Source organism: Periophthalmus magnuspinnatus, chromosome 16, assembly GCF_009829125.3.
Source record: "Periophthalmus magnuspinnatus isolate fPerMag1 chromosome 16, fPerMag1.2.pri, whole genome shotgun sequence".
Lineage (NCBI taxonomy): Eukaryota > Metazoa > Chordata > Actinopteri > Gobiiformes > Gobiidae > Periophthalmus > Periophthalmus magnuspinnatus.
In genome coordinates, this window is record NC_047141.1 from 11792980 (window position 1) to 11809549 (window position 16570).

Below are 16570 nucleotides of genomic sequence, written 5' to 3' on the forward strand. Positions count from 1 at the left end.
ATCTCTAGTCTCATTTGTATGAAAACATTGCAACAATTTTCATATCACTCTTACTCAGGAAAGATAATGCTAGGTTATTGTTCCTAATCGACACAAAAAAAACTTAATTTACATAAATACTGTTTGCAATGCAAATCTGCTGCAGATCCCCAATCTTTGATGCAGATGTTTTGACGAAACACTCATTTGTCTGTTTACTCAGTCTGCATAGTCTTTGAAATCATTAACTGGCCGCAGCACTGAGACACATGTAGAGGACACATGTAGTGTGTATCAGTATCACCTTTATTCTTATTTGGATGTGAGTCTACTGCAGAGGTGTGGTGGGAGGCTAGAGTCTGACTCAAACCTCAATTGTTTCCACATCATTATGTGACCACATATGACCTTTCCAGGGAAGTCACTGTAATGGAGAGGAAAGCAGAGCACACAGGGCCTGTGCTGTCAGTTAGAACACATTTTAGAAGATAAGGTAAGTTTATTCTTTACTTTGTGTTTAAAGAAAATTTGTCAAATATTGAATGAAAGTCAGTAATTGTAGTTAGCAAATGTAGCTGCCCAGTAAATGCACTTTTTGGGCTTATGGTGTTATATATATTAGTTATGTATATTAGTTACTACATAGCTGATAAGCCTCTGTGATGCCTTTGAATTTTTCAAAAAAGTCTATGGGAAGAATGAATGAAAAATTCACTTTGGAAAACAGAGCCAACTTCGAAGTCAAGATGTTAGTATTACATTTTCTGAATCAAGTTATTGTGAAATCAGTTAATATTTCAGCTGCTGTATTCTGCTTTGAGTCAGTCTGATGGATATTCTCGGTCATAAAAACAACAATAAAACCTGCTGTATTTCCAGTGGTTCAAATTTAAGATGGAGGAGGTGCAGACTGAGATCATCCTGTCGGTCTACATCCTCTCCTTCCTGATGGGACTTCCAGCAAACCTGTTAGCCCTGTATGCTTTCAGCACTAAAATCCACAGCCGTCCTCTACCCATAGACATCCTGCTGTTGAACCTGACTGTTTCCGACCTGCTCTTCCTCTGTGTGCTCCCGCTGAAGATGTATGAGGCAGCTTCTGGGATGACCTGGAGTCTGCCGGATTTCCTCTGCTCCATCACCTCCTTCATCTTCTTTTGCACCATCTACACCAGCTCACTCCTTCTCACGGCTGTCACTGTGGTGCGGTATGTGGCCGTGGCTTTCCCAGTGACCTACCAGAGGCTGCAACGGCCGCTCTACGCCATCCTGTGCAGTGTACTCATCTGGGTTGTTTCAGCGGCTCATTGTAGCATCACCTTTATTGCCCAGCACCACCCGTCTCTGTCCAGACACAACTCCACCAGGTGCTACGAGGGCTTCTCCGACAAGCAGCTGCAGGTACTTTTGGACATACAAGTAATTTTGGCACCCTGCAAACAGTGCCTCTTGCCCTGTCAATCAAATTATGAAGCGCTAATCACCGATCGCCAAAACAACTGTCTTTACCAAATCCGTTAGGCTATTCCATTAATATTTAAATCCAGTCAGTCATTCGCTTCTTCTCCTTGCTAGTGTGCAGCGAGTTGTGCCTGAAGTTATGCATGTGTTTTATATTTAAACCAATGAACTCATTGCAAAAGAAAAATAAAATCTGTCAACTGGACAAAACGTTGTAGGAGTGAAGACATTTCACTGCTCATTCAAGCCGCTTCTTCAGTTCTGGTCAGATTACTGGTGGACACTGCCTTAAATCTATCTGAAGGGAGGGGCTAACTACACTGAAACACCTATTGTTTACTGTTTCTGTTTGTAGGTTAGGTCTATTGTGCTACTCTAAGCGTGCACTGTGCTGAGTCCTACTTAGCATAGTCATTCAAAGCCCTAATGAGTGATTTCACAGCTATTAGCATCCTGGCTAGCCCTATTGTTTTCTTTGTTTCCTTTGTTTGCTTTGGGTCTGAGGATGGCGTTATAGATGGGAGATTATCTATGAGGCCCCCATTCCTGTTCAAGGAAGGATTGTCTTTCCTAACAAAAATAGCTTTTTTAACTCCCCTCTCAAACTGTTTCTTTTCTTTGGCTGAGGTTTGTACCTCTATCTTCAAAGGAGTGGTTAGTAGCTTTGAGATAGAGATGTGCGGCAGACTGGGGTCCCAAGGAGCTCTCGCAAAGTTTTATTTATTTATTTATTTATTTATTTGTTTCAGACATTTCTGTCTTAAGTCCACAAGTTGTTGGTGCATTCTCTTCTGGAGTGGCTGTTTAGTTTTTCCATTGCTCAGTGCACTCTTCACTACACTGAATGGAGTAGACTACATCGCTTTGTTCATTGTTCAAATTTTGTCGGTGGTTCTGTCATACAATTTTTTTAGACTCAGTTATGCAAGAAATATTTTTGAAAATGCCTGAAATTTAGACAGAATTTTGTGAGATTTAAAATTATTCATTCTTCAAGAAAACTAATAAGCTGTTTTATATTACTTTGAAATTTAAGAAAATATTAAAATAACATTGGCACATTTTCTCATCACCATGGCCCAATGAAAAATACCAAATAGTTCCCATTTACTTTTTTGATTGGGGTGAAGAGTCATTGTGCAAAATTTCATATTATTCCTTATCATTGGGAAATTTTGTGATCACTCCAATTAGAATAACATTGGCACTTTCACGCAACACCATGGCAATGTGGTTAAAAATACAACACGGCTTTCATTGACTTTTTAAAATTTTGTAACATTTTGAAAAACAAAATTTTCAGTCCTCCATACAAATGCATTTCTTATTCTGAAGGGGGCACAATTTTGTTTCTTTTACAATGAGTAGGCTAAGGCAAGAAAGTTTTACAACTGATACAAATTTTAGAGTTAGTATGCACTTGGATTTGTATAATTATTTTTATTATTATTTATTTTTTATTATCCAATGAAAACTGTGATAGTTATCAAAATAATCTTTTGATGCCGTTTCTCTGATGTAGAGTGATTTTCAGCCCTGTTGGTGAAACACCCTCAGAAGAGATTCTTAAAATGCAGTATCAGCAAAAATGTTGACTCATGGTGCATTCCCACTGAATGCGAATTAGGAGGAAAAAATTGCGACAAATGCCCCTAGTTGGACGCTTGAATTTACTGAGTCACTCACTTCATTGGTGCTTCAAGGACGTTCGAGTTTGAGAATTTGGTTGTGCGAGTAAATTGGCTCTGTATGTTCTGTGGGCTCCAGAAAGATCAACTGGATCTGTTTTTATTTTGAAAAATGGCGGGCTGGACTACAACCAGCAATCTGCATTTTTTACTTAGCCTCCGCATATTTATTTTTATTAGAACTGCATTTTGTTGCTATCTAATATATAGGTATATATTTATGAATACATTTTCAGTGTACTTAAATGTACAGAGTTGTATCAGTAGAATCAATGACTACAGGAGTCATATGGTGCTGTCTAGTGGGCTGTAGTTGTCTATGTCACTATTTTTACTTACCGGGATGTGCTGATTCACAAGTACAAGTATGAGAGATTTTCTTGCACACTACCCAAACAGAAATTACAATTTCATAATAAATCTGACCCAAAGGACACATATTTACATAAATGATATGAGATATGATTTATTTCAAACCTGCAAACCATTTTATTCACATATTATATAAACCATAGGTGACTATAAAAACACAGCCCCTGACTGGTTGACGCAATGACAATAGATGCAGAAAGCAGTAGCATGCGGTGACTTTGATGGGTAGGCAAGCACACTTTGGCTGGACACCAATATTTAGTAAAAAACTATTTAATAACATTTTAAATACAGCATCTTTTTGACGCTGCTAAACTGGATACTTTTGAGCCATTTGGAGATGAAATTAGAGAAGTTCAGATCTACATAGTTTATTAATATTTGTATATATTGGACTGTATTTGACCTCCTGTCTATACAAACAGGGCTATGTGTGGGCTAATTGTTTCTTCTTGTACTACTCATACACCTAATTTTTGTAGCTGAGCCTTTAATACTATTGTTATCTATGTAATTATCATTTTGCATCTAGAAACTGTATGAGTGTCTCACGATCCCTGTCTTTCCTGCCTTTTTTTTGGTCTTTTTTCCCCTCCCTGTGTCTGAGCCTGGAGCTGGGGCGGAGATTTTTGGCTCCTCCTGTGCACACCTGGAGCTAATCTGCAATCAGCTGCACCTGGGGAGAATAAGAGGAGCCAGAACCTGACACTTGGCGCTAGATCATCCACATAGCTCTATGGTACTCCCTGCTTGGCTCATGTTCATCGCTCTTTTTGACGCTGCTAAACTGGACACTTTTACTCCTCACCACATCCTGCTCCCTGGACCCGATCAGGTCTCCCGCCTCCGACCCTGCTCTTCTCTACCGGTACTGTTCGTCCCGTCTCTGCTACTCCCACTCTGTCCCTGTACCACGGCAAACACCCCGCTCTTGACTCAGCGTTTGATCTACCTTCATTTTTGCACTTGCAGTCTTGTAAATAAACACTGTTAAACTTTTCCCCAAGTTCTATGTTTTTGGTCCCTCCTGTTAGACCTTACGACAGAGTGACAGCTGTGTAATGCATTTACTACACAAAATGTACATTCATGAAGTGATACTCATGAATGTACATTGAGTATCGCTTTAACAGTGCACTGGTCACACAGGTGTAATGGTCAGACAGGGGCACTTATATAATATAGACTGTGTCACAAACTGGTGACCAGACCCACATCTTCTCAAAGTACTGGAGAAGTGAGTATTCTGCATTTCAGAGAAGGCGAAAGGCGAGGTGGACAGATTATCTCATCCATTTATACAGCACTGTGCTGTGTTCAAAAGATTGACAAATGGACTAAAAATGTGTAGTGATGAATATTGGTGGAAGATGCAAAATTATTCAGTTTTTTTTTTTTTAAAGTAATCTACTATTCCATATGTCCTCAGATCCTGGTGCCACTGCGCTTGGAGTTCTTTTTTGTCCTGTGCTTGATCCCTCTGCTCATCTGTGTGTTCTGTTACCTGCGCTGCATCTACCTGCTGTACAGCCGGCCCCGGTTCTCCCCCCAGCTGAAGCAGAGGGTGATGGGCATGGCTCTGGGGACTCTGGCTGTGTTTTTGGTGTGTATGCTGCCCTATAACCTCACTCACCTGCTGGGATATGTCAAGGGCCAGAGCCTGGTATGGAGGTACTACACACTGCTTCTGTCCACCTTCAACACCTGCCTGGATCCAATCATCTTCTACTTCTCGTCCTCAGCCTTCCGGAGCAGGATCAAGGAGACTGTGTTGTTCAGGAAATATGAGGTGCACATTTCTGTCATACAAAGGCCACATATTGCCTCAGTTTCTTAAAGTGGAACTAAAATCTAAATCAGCTTTTTTCTACCAAACTGTGCATATGGTGTTTTAACAGCACTGTCTACTGTTCATGGTGCTTCCTTCAGTTTTAGTGCAGGTTCTGTAAATTTGCAGCTGTGTGTTTAAAAACAGTGTATGCTGCCTCCAGTGGCCAGTGCAATTTCAAGTACTTGGTGAGGTCACACAGGAATGCCCTCCGTTGACGCAAATGATTATGGCTTTGTCATCTGCAAATGTTCATCTTCTCTCGCTTTATTCTTTACATAATAGGAAGCTGATCTCCAGTCTCTGTTTGTGTTGTGAGCAAACAGCTGTGCGGTGCTGCTCACTTATTGGATCACGGTCTACGATGTACTATTGTTTGCATGACAAGACCACAAGTTTTGTGAAAATGTGCAATGTTGAAGGGCAACAAAGTGGGTCTGAGTAAAATATATTGGATTCTGTGTCTTCCCTCGATGGAGACCTATGTTTTCATGAAAGTAAGCAGATAGACTCTCTTGGCCCAGCTCCTGCTCCAGGTACTTCTCAGTTTAGCAGCTCTATTTGTAATGTGGTTGTGGGTGGAGTTTAGTCCCACTTTAAATGAGGCAAACTGTTATTCTGGTGGTGGTAAAATAAATTTGGACATTAAAGGTGTAAAATTGTATTACTTTTGGTAAAAGTATTGTGTGTGTCCCCCTAATGGCAGCAGGGTTGTACAACCAAGTATAGCCAAGTTTCTTGGCCAACCATGGTTATCATTAGGCCTAAAAGGAATTGAGTGTTAAAATATTTAGAATTTGACTGGTGAAAAAGGCCTCTTAGCTTTAACAACAGCAGTAAAGTTTACAACCTGTTTGGATTCGTTTTCAATACTCCATTTCCTCCTAAAACATTTCACATCTGACTGGCCTGTAGTGGTGTAACAGTATTTTGAAATGTATAGACACTATGATGAAAATTAAAACATGTTCAAAAAATACATGTAAAGACACTGTCAAATAAGAATAATAATGCCCTGTAAGTGTGAAAACACATTTCTGCACATGGGGAGGGCATTAGGACCTTAGCATAAATTATTTTGGTGCATAGAAAAAAAACAAAAGATTATTTTGAGAATGTCAATAACGGAGAAGAAGCTCATAAAAAGAAGCTAATAGTTATTCATTATGAATTAATAATAGTTGTATTAACTGAATTTATGTTTTGTTTTGGTGTGTTACTTTTTGTATTGGCATGAATTATTTTACAGCAAGTACATGCAAATCCATATACAGATTTAACCACCACAGCACACAGTGATAAATACGCAAAACTCCCAGTTTTATTATGTGACATCATTGACAGCATCCTTTGCCTTACATGTGACCTCCTGGTCATTTACCGCGGGCCAGCCACCCTCCGGCACTCATGCATTCTGTAGGCGCACATGTAGAAGATACCTGTGAAAAAAGCATTCAAGTTCAGCCTGTGTTTTTGACACCTGTGGTTAGCTATTAATAGGGGTGGGTCGAGACACAATTTTCATGAGCTTAAGTCCACAAGACAACATAAGATTTTGTTATATACAGTATATATTCATATGTTTTGCATTCACAATTTTTGCATTTTTTATTTAATATTTTAGCTGCAACTATAACAGTTCCTTTTGGAACTACAACTTCTCAAGAAGCACAACTCAGCAAAGTTGACAATTTTTTGTCCCATCCACATGTAAACAATTTTGCATGAGCTCTTGTTCCATCCCTAGTTATTATCTGATGTTATGAGGAGTGCTGGGGCTTACATTAATAAAACCTTATGTTTGCTTTTGCTTCACAAGCTCAAAGTTTCTCATAGTCATATCTCACAGTCTGTGTGCACCATCAGACTCACACATCACACCCACACCAAGAAGTTGTTTCCCAAGAACGCTACAACAACATCTGAGTCGACACCTCTAAGTGGAGATGGACACTGTTTTTGCCATTCTTCAGTATATTGATAGCTATGCAAGCATATTTCTACACAAACCTTTCTTTAAATGACATGACATAAACTGGTTTATGCTGGTTCACAAGTTCAGAAGCATAACCAGCACTTATAATTATATTTTGAACTAACCTGCAAAGAACGTCATGAGCAGAGCCACCCAGCCTAGTATGTAAGACCAGGAGAAACGCCAGTCCCCAAAGCGTTTGCCCAGGAAGTTCACCGTCACTCCGGTGTAAATGGCCATTGCAAGCAAAACAAAGAGGGCTGTAAATAAAGACATATCAATGTAATTAAAAATGAACTTAAGGGGCCTGCCCCTTAACAGATCTGTGTCTGCATCTAATTATGCATTTCATGAGTTAGAACTTTAAAAAACAAACACAGTCTCACTGCCCCTTGCAACTGATCCGGTGCAACTTACCATCTGCTGGCAGCAGAGGGAACTGCAGTGAAAACAGTGTAAGCTTGTAATGTAAGCATGGAGCAGTAATGAGCCCAGTTTGACAGCAGACCAAATTTGACTCTAGCAATGATTTATGGACTGTGCGGGGTCTCACAATTCTGGGAATGTCAAACAAAATGGTGGTGTTTGGTGAGGCTCAGAGACAAAGGACTTTTTACAGAGGATTACTGAAACCAGGGTGAAACCAACTCCAAATATGTTTTTAATGAGGGTACAATGCTATAACATGGTTAAAAGGTCAAAAAGGTTGATTTTTAATAATATCCGTTCTGTAAAATAGTAAAAATCAGGTACATCAAATACTCACTGGAAACAAAGAACATGATCCCAGCAGCGAATGAGCGGTTGAACCTCTCAAAGGCAGAGAAATGGGCAAAGGAGAGGATCCCCGCGATGATGCCCGCAAAGCACGACATGGCAGACAGGATCATGAAGGCACGGGTAGCATTCCAATAAGCTGCACACAAATACATGCATACATACAAGTGACAAGACCTCTTTTTTGGTTTTAGGTCAAATGTCCAATCTACTCATTTTAAAATTAAAATGTTAGTATTAATTTAGTTTGATATATCTGTAAATCTTAGATTTTGATTGAAGACAATCAATCATCATCCCCAAACCATTGCCACTTAAACATTTAGTTTACAGTAATGTCAGTTCAGCTGTGACAGTATATTTACACCGTGATCCCAAATACACACGAAGATCTGAGTCAGGTCATCCATGAAGCTCCCCGAGTTCAGATGGGCATTATTGACAGATGTATTAGCCAATCTATATCAAAATAAATATGGCTGCTTATGAAGAATAAAGAAAGGAAAGAATAAAGAACAAAAATATCATAGGGGACTGAAAAACATTGCAGATTTGTGCGGAATCAATGAGCGAATCCCATAACTCTGTTGATCTCAAGTGAGAGAAATGCAATTTTGCTCTAAATGATAGGTTATCAATGAGCTCATTCGTTTGGTGTGGTGGTGACAGGACTGATAGCCAGGGTGTCATTTGTCCAAAAAGCAGAAGGATGGGGGGGGGGGGGGTTGTGACATGAGTTATAGCTTTTGGCTCCAATCAAATGAAGCTCATCGAGGCTGGCAGTTATTGCTGGTTTTCAGATAATGTCACAACATTCTATAAGCCAATAATATTTAACACAGATGGGGGTCAGCTAAAATGAATATTGTTTAAATGTTTTTATCTTTATTGTTAAAAAGTGAAATGATCAGGTTCAATATGTGTGGATTTACATATTAATAATAATAATAATAATAATAATAATAATAATAATAATAATAATACATTTTATTTGAAAGTGCCTTTCAGGACACTCAAGGACACTGTACAAGACGAAGTTAAGTTACAGATAAAACAGAGATACAAAACTGGATGATGGTGAGAGTGACTGATTATGTGGTGTAGGATTGTGTGAACAGGTGGGTCTGGATTTGAAAAGTGGAAGAGAGTCAATGTTGCGCAGGTCAGGAGGGAGAGAGTTCCAGAGCTGGGGAGCAGAGCAGCTGAAGGCTCTGCCCTCCATGGTGATGAGACGGGCAGAGGGGACAGAGAGCTGGAGAGAGGAAGAGGAGCGGAGGGAGCGAGAGGGAATGGAGATGTGGAGGAGGTCAGAGATGTAAGGTGGGGCCAGGTTATGGATAGCTTTGAAGGTGGTGAGGAGGATTTTGAAGTGGATTCTCTGTTTTATGGATATTGGATATTTCATAGCAAAGAACAATGTAATCTATATTGAGATCTGGCTCTTGCCCCTATGGCATTATCACATTCTAATATCTGAAAGCCAACAATAGAGGCGAATTTGCAGCTGAGGTCCATATTTAAAATTCTGACCACAAGTATCATAGCAACCACAGAGCCAATCTGGAGCCTGTTTAAGGTAACGGCCCTGTTATGGCCCTAGGCCTTAAGTCCTTTTTGTTGTTTGTATTTGTCCTATGTTTCATGTGGGTGTCCCTGAATTTGTCTACCTTCCCCATAATCCTGGCTAAAGGCCTTATTTAAAGGTGGGATAGGGTATGACGATCCTGGACAAGCCCCCAATTGTAACAACCCAGCTCTTGTGGGGACAGGGAAGTAACAAAAGAAATAAAGATGGAAAATGGTAAATTAAGTAATTTAATTAACAGGGATATAAAGGGTAAACTAAAGAAAAGGGGAGGAAAAATATTGAAACAAACGGTACCTTGCAAGGTTTAAACAAAAACAACAGGTAAAGTTAACTAAAACATACATTTTGCAGTAACAAAACAAAATCTTGATAAACAAACACAGTCAGTACTGACGACGAAATGACTCACCACACAGAGTCACTACCACTGTAGTGACTTGACCAAAAGAGACACACGAAATGGCATACTGGCCACATGCAGGCCAGCAGTCTCGAATCTTCTGAAATGGGTGGGAGGTGGCTGAACTTGGGCCCCAGGATTGGCCAGGCTGGAAAACAGTCCTCCAATCACAGCCAAGGGCTCCAACAGCCATGATTATGAGGAAAGTTGACAGATTCGGGGACACACACACAAAACATAATGGACAAATACAAACAACGAAAAGAACTTAAGTCCTAGGGCTGTAACAGTCCCTTCATTTGGCAGGGTACAGGTGCTTAGCAACACTGTCAATCAAATCTGTTGCTAATGCTAGCGGGAGCGACAGAAGATGCCAGATTTGTCTGTTATTAATGTTCATATCTTGAATTACAGACATAATAGTGAAATAGAAAGACCAGGATCATGTAGAGAAGGTTAATACAAACATTTTAAGACCAAAATGATGAGCCTGACAGCAGCACTTACAGAGACAGGGGCTAAGGTTTTTCAATACAAAGTGCACTGGAGCCAGTGGAACAGGAAGCACACCCACCCATTCTTATTTGGAATGCTGTGAGTAGCAGGTTAGTTATGTCCATTTATATATACAGTCTATGGTTGCAAAACCACCAAGATCACAACGTCTTTAGCGCTCACATATGATATGTAAATAGTAGCTGTATGTGTTTTTGCATTACAGCAAATGTCTTTGTCTTGTTGAGTGACTGTGAATTATGTTTATTGTTGTTCATGTATGTGCTGTGCTTTTAGGATGTTCTAATTTTACTAATATGTCTACTGTATTATTCACTGATCTTTAATGTGTTTTGTCATGTGTGATGGACTGAATGTTTTCTGTGCCTATGTCCTTTTTTTGTCTTGCCATCAACCTGTCAATGTCAGTGTCACTGCTCTCTGAGGAGTCGCACAAATGTCACGTGGTCAAATACGATTTGAAACTGTCCTCCTTTCATAAGACACGCCCAGCACATGTGTCAGCACTGTTTCAGATCATTTTTGCTTTTGCATCCCTCTGTTTGTGCATTGCTCCAAGAGGCACAAACACACAGATGCATGTGTAGAGAAGAATGCACGAAAATGCTTTGGCACACAACGCACAGATCAAAACAGGGCCAACAATGACGATCCTTCTATGCGGTAAAGCAAAAAACAGGTCGGTCATTGGCAGATGAAGCGAGATGAAGACTGCAGCGATGATCAATAGGTGGCTGTATAAAGCAGAGGGAGGGACAGGAAAAACAGAAGCAGAGAGAGGGACAAACAGACCAGCAAATTGCAACCTGCTGATATCACTGTATAAAAAATAGATACAATCAGACTGGCCAATCACAGAGCACCATTGTTGTTTGAGCTCAAGTCCACACCAAACAAACCAAAGCAAAAATGGTGATGCCGACAAACATACTTCAACATATTTTAGCTGAGATGCAGACTATTTTGTTTGTTTGTTTGTTTTTTAAACGGGCAGTTCTGCTGTTGGGTTGCTTTGGCCAAAGAGCAAGTATTTGTTTGGTTCCGACTGCTTTCAGTGAGAGCCATCCCAGATTGATGTATAGGGCTCAGTTCAAAGGGCTACATATATCAATATTTGGAGGGCCAGGTTAAAATAGTGCAGCATGTCCCGTAAGTGATATTCAGGGTATTTTATGATAAAAACAAGGTTGCCATACTTTACAGATTTGGTCACCAGACTATAGGGAAGCTTAAATATTTTGGCTAGCTTAATATTGTGTGCAGTCTATATATCCTCCAGGAGTGACATGTTTAGAGAGCTGTGGATGCAGCCATGTACCCATGCAAACATTCTGTCCCATTCATTTTAATGAAGCAGCCACATGAAAACATAAGAAACACAGACATTCTAGCATAATCTACTATGTTCACAGTCAACTGTAGTACTGTCATGACCTTATGCCTTTCTTTGTGAGGCATGCATTGCTTGTTCAAAAAGGAGATGTCGCTGCTCAATCAAATCAAATATACTTTATTGTCCCGAAGGGAAATGTGCCAAGGGCAAACAGCTGCATAACAGCAATACACAGATTTAACTGTGAGTCCTGCCTTGAGCTAAAATAGTCTAATTCATCATATCACTCTCATAAAAACTTAGGTTAAAAACAATTAAATGTCATACCATGTCTTTTTTCTTCATTATTATGCATTTTTTCACTGGTGCAACTTATACTCTGGAGCGACGGTGAACATGGTAAATTATTTGAACATAGATGTTTTTGCATCACTCCTTTAGATATAATGTTGTTTTTTCTAATTTTTGTGTTTATAATTTGAAAATACCAGATTTTGAGCATTATTTAATTAAGGATTTGCCCTCCCTATTACATTAACTTCAAATTCAAATTATAGAATGTCCCGCAGTATGGCTTTATGGCATTGCACTTACCAATACTGTCAGTCTGCATGTAGCACTTGCCGGACATGCAGTACCTCCACAGGCCCTGGTGAGCAAAGCTGCCCGAGAGCCGATACTGCATCCAGTAGTCTGTGGCTGTGGACACTACCAGCAGGATGTTCCCCACAATGGCACAGAACAGGCCCCCTCCCATGAAGCTGTACATCATGAGTGACGTGATGACAGCCGACAAGATGCGACGCACTGCGAAGAGGCAAAACATAACAAGGGTTAGTGTTGACATGGTTTATTTTGCAGTTTTGGTTATTCAATATCCAAAAGCTGTCAAAAGCATCATGATTCCTTTGTTTATACAGTGGTGGAATGTAACAAAGTAAAAGTCATTAAGCATATACTTAAGTATACATTTTAAGTATCTGTACTTTATTTGTGTACATTTTAAAGAGGATACCTTTTACTTTTACTTCACCACATTTGAGAGAAGGTATCTGCACTTTCTACTCCACTACAGTTTTAAAGTTAAGGTTTTTGTATTATTGTTTGAGACCTGCTGAAAAGGCTCAGGGGTTTATTTTTAACACGTTCGTAGTTTGAGCAAACACAAATACAGTATACAAATAAAAACAGTTAGAAAAATATTGATTCAACTGTTTCTGCTGAACAAAATTCAGCACAAGTCTATCAAAATCACTATAATTGAAGCTTTATTAGATCTCAAAATCTGCACTAAATGCTTTTACTTTTTACTCTAGGGTACTTGAATACTTAAGTAGATTTTCTAATGTAATACTTTTACTTGAATATTTCATAGCTCTGACATCTGTACTTTCACTTAACTTTTAACTGAGTACTTCATTCACCACTGCTTTTATGTACTGTAATGCATTATCTGAACACAATTTCTATCAGTAAATAACACTGATAAGGTCACACTTTATAATAATTACATCTTAATAAGCGTTAATAAAGCATGAATGAAGAACGAACAGTAGAATAGTTAATGATGATTCAGGCTTAGTAACTACTTAATTAATTTCAATCACAACTTCCCCTACATCTCATTCGCGATCTCCGCTATATTGCGACCATACCTACATCGTGACCACCCCCCTGTTCATGACATCCGCTACACCACGACCCTCCCTACATCAAGCCCACCCTTACATTACAATCTCCCCTCTCAATCGCGACCTCCGCTCTCAATCGCGACCTCCGCTCTCAATCGCGACCTCCGCTACATCACATCCGCCCCTACATTGCGACCTCCCCTACTTCACGACTTCCCTACTTCACGAGCGCCTCTCATTCCACTGATATTGGATGTTGGTCCAATTGACATTTTGGTATGTTATGGTGAATACAATGAATCCCCCAGGTTTCCAGACAATTGTATGTGGACGTTGTGTGTGTATATTATTGGTTATGTGCTCATTACTCTGCTCTATTGAGTGTCATTATCTCTAGACGTGGATTGTGGAGTGTGAGCTCATTTGGATCAATAACCCTAGGACTAAATAGATTTCATATAAATGTATGTCAAAGTGGCAACAACAATGTCATCGATTATGGCCGACTTGATATAAAGTATTGATATAGAGTATTGCTCCAATAATGTTTTAGGATTGTTTTCATGTGTCATATATGACTCTTCCAAATTTCATTGCCGTATGACAAATTCACCTTTTAAGTAACTCCTATGAGATAAAAATGTAGAGCCCTTTTGTGTGGATCATATAAAAAATAATAAATTTTTCACTGAGATTGTTCACACTGCCAATTATTGTGTGTTTTGGTCAATGTTTAGTGGATCGTTTCGTATTCATTGCCTGATTTGTGTCACAGCCCTATTTACTTGGGCGATTTGGATGACCCTACAACAAAAACTGTAAGATCTGGGGCACATAAAGGAATTTTCTGCTAATTTTCAATCATTTCTGTCGAAGTAACTTTTTTCTCCCCAGTCCTATTCGTGGCATTGTGTCACTGAGCATTAATTGTGAATTATTAATTTAGTCGTGTCAGACAGTGTATAAGTGACGCAAATTTCAAACCAGTCAGACAAAGCATTTGCATATAAGATTTTAAAATATTTTCTTTGCACACCTGCCGGTCAACTATGAAAAATAACCCATATACATACATTTTTTGCATCTTCTCATGCATAGAAATCAGATAATGTTGATGTTTCATATAAAGGGTAGGAGGTTCTATAGTGTACACTGGTTATATGATTATTAATCCATTACATTCAGGCTGGGATCATACAATAGTTATTCAAATGTGTGCCCTCTAGGCCAATGCCCATGGTCTTGAGAAGCCATTGAATAAACAGGAAATTTGAAATTTCGATCCAATATGGCCGACTTCATCATAGGGCAATGTTTCAATTCCTTTTTAGGCTATCACTGTACAGAATTGTTTTGTCAGGCTGATCGATTTTTGTCAGGACCAACTAAGCCTGAATAAATTACTTGATTATTATGAACTAAGCTTTAATAAATTACTTGATTATTATGAATTAAGTCTATGTTCATGCTTTATTTAAGCCACAGTATGACTTTTTTGCCAAAATTATATATATATTAGAATATAAACATGTTTTTTGTAATTGTTTCTGGCACTGAAAAACAGAGGGACATCATGCTTCCTTACTCTGAGCAAGCTTGCATCTCCACAAACCTGACTTTGAATCTGAATTTGGTTCTCTTCCTACTTGTTTTCATAGAAATGTTTTTCCTTTGGCTATAATCTTCCACAACATGGCATAAAATGTATCTCAATTGAAAATTTTCAGAAATATGATTTTCATTTTCTCTTTCCATGAAATCATGCAGGTGACGTGCCAGTCAGCTGCATACTGTACCTTTAAAGCCAGTGTGGTAGTAGATATTAGAAAAATGTAACCCATTGATAGTTCAAGTTCAAGTTTAGATTTGATCAGGCTATAATGTTGAAATCAGCAGGGTCAGTATGACAAAGCAATTGTTTTTTTGTGACAAAAGTAAAAAAAAATCAAACAATTGCATTAAATACACTGTTGGAAAGCCTTATTATAATGAAAACTTGTAGCTAGTAAATAAATCTGGTACAATATTTTTTTTTTTCTTTTGTTTGATTTATGAACTTATACATGGTCCTTGACAAATAAATAATACACTAAACTAACTAAACTATCATATTTTTCCCACACTCCATTTCAAATTACTGCAGCCATCCTTATATTCTAGGTCGTCTTACCTGAAGTGGCGAGGATTACCCAACCCTCTTAAGGAAAGTGTGAACCGGGTGCAGGCTTGGAGTGCGCCTAGCGTCAAAGAGAGCGCCCTAGGCTGGATTCCAAAAAGTTATCCCCTCCACTTTCTGTCGATGGAGGCAAAATCCTTTAAAACCCCATGCACTTGAGCTGGAGGGCCCGGGGGCACGTGACTCTTTGACCAGAGGACCACATAGGGGCGCGGTGTGGGGCCCGGTGGGTGTGTTGTGGCAATAGTGGAAAGAGTACTAAAAAAGTACTTAATGACAAGTAAAAACACGGCTGCCAAAATTGTACTTTGTATGTTGCCCTCATAGTGTAACATTACTATTGTATTGCAAAAGTAATAAATACACATGAAAATTGTTACTCAAAGTACATGCTACTTGTTGCATACCAGTATTTTATACAAAACTTGATAAACTAATCTAAATTAAGTTGTTTTAAACAGCAATTCATGTGTTTTCAGAGCTCTGGACACTTATTCTTTTTTTGTTTTTTAGCCTCTCAATGTACAAACTTTCATGTGTAAACAACAAACTATCAACTCGCAGCCATAGATTTATATGGGACATTGTAATTTCAAAGGCCATTTTCTCAAAATGCATTTTTCACCCATATAAAGGATCACCTTGGCACTTATATACACCAAACTTTCCAATCTTGTACTTAACATGATTTTTGACAAAACATACAGAGGGATTTGTTGATATCTAATTCCAAGCCTGATTTATTAAAGTAAAAAAAAAACCTTAAACTTAAAAAATTGGTGAAATTCAAAGGACTCAAATACTAAATATAAGATCTCCAGAATCCCCTCTATATATTTTTTCGTG

General features: G+C 38.9%; 2 protein-coding genes across 2 annotated transcripts; one reads left to right on the forward strand and one right to left on the reverse strand.

Moving 5' to 3' along the window:
- The first annotated feature begins 419 nt into the window (after positions 1–419).
- On the forward strand, positions 420–5337 carry LOC117384155 (free fatty acid receptor 3-like). Its single transcript, XM_033981439.2, has 3 exons — positions 420–472; positions 859–1380; positions 4930–5337. Exons 2-3 carry the CDS (start codon positions 874–876, stop codon positions 5335–5337), a joined length of 915 nt encoding a protein of 304 aa, XP_033837330.1. The 5' UTR covers positions 420–472; positions 859–873.
- Positions 5338–6646: 1309 nt separating this feature from the next.
- lim2.5 (lens intrinsic membrane protein 2.5) lies at positions 6647–15827 on the reverse strand. Its single transcript, XM_033981134.2, has 5 exons — positions 15719–15827; positions 12512–12724; positions 8070–8219; positions 7429–7563; positions 6647–6767 (listed from the first exon to the last, which is right to left on the reverse strand). Exons 2-5 carry the CDS (start codon positions 12687–12689, stop codon positions 6706–6708), a joined length of 525 nt encoding a protein of 174 aa, XP_033837025.1. The 5' UTR covers positions 12690–12724; positions 15719–15827; the 3' UTR covers positions 6647–6705.
- Positions 15828–16570: the final 743 nt, after the last annotated feature.

Excerpts from the sequence above, each read along its gene's own strand:
- LOC117384155 (XM_033981439.2), top strand. The coding sequence starts at position 874 with ATGGAGGAGGTGCAGACTGAGATCATCCTGTCGGTCTACATCCTCTCC. Across the intron at positions 1,381-4,929 it reads TCTCCGACAAGCAGCTGCAG|ATCCTGGTGCCACTGCGCTT; the intron begins GTACTTTTGGAC and ends ATATGTCCTCAG.
- lim2.5 (XM_033981134.2), bottom strand. The coding sequence starts at position 12,689 with ATGATGTACAGCTTCATGGGAGGGGGCCTGTTCTGTGCCATTGTGGGG. Across the intron at positions 7,564-8,069 it reads GATCATGTTCTTTGTTTCCA|CCCTCTTTGTTTTGCTTGCA; the intron begins GTGAGTATTTGA and ends CTTTATTTACAG. Across the intron at positions 6,768-7,428 it reads GCTCATGACGTTCTTTGCAG|GTATCTTCTACATGTGCGCC; the intron begins GTTAGTTCAAAA and ends CTTTTTTCACAG.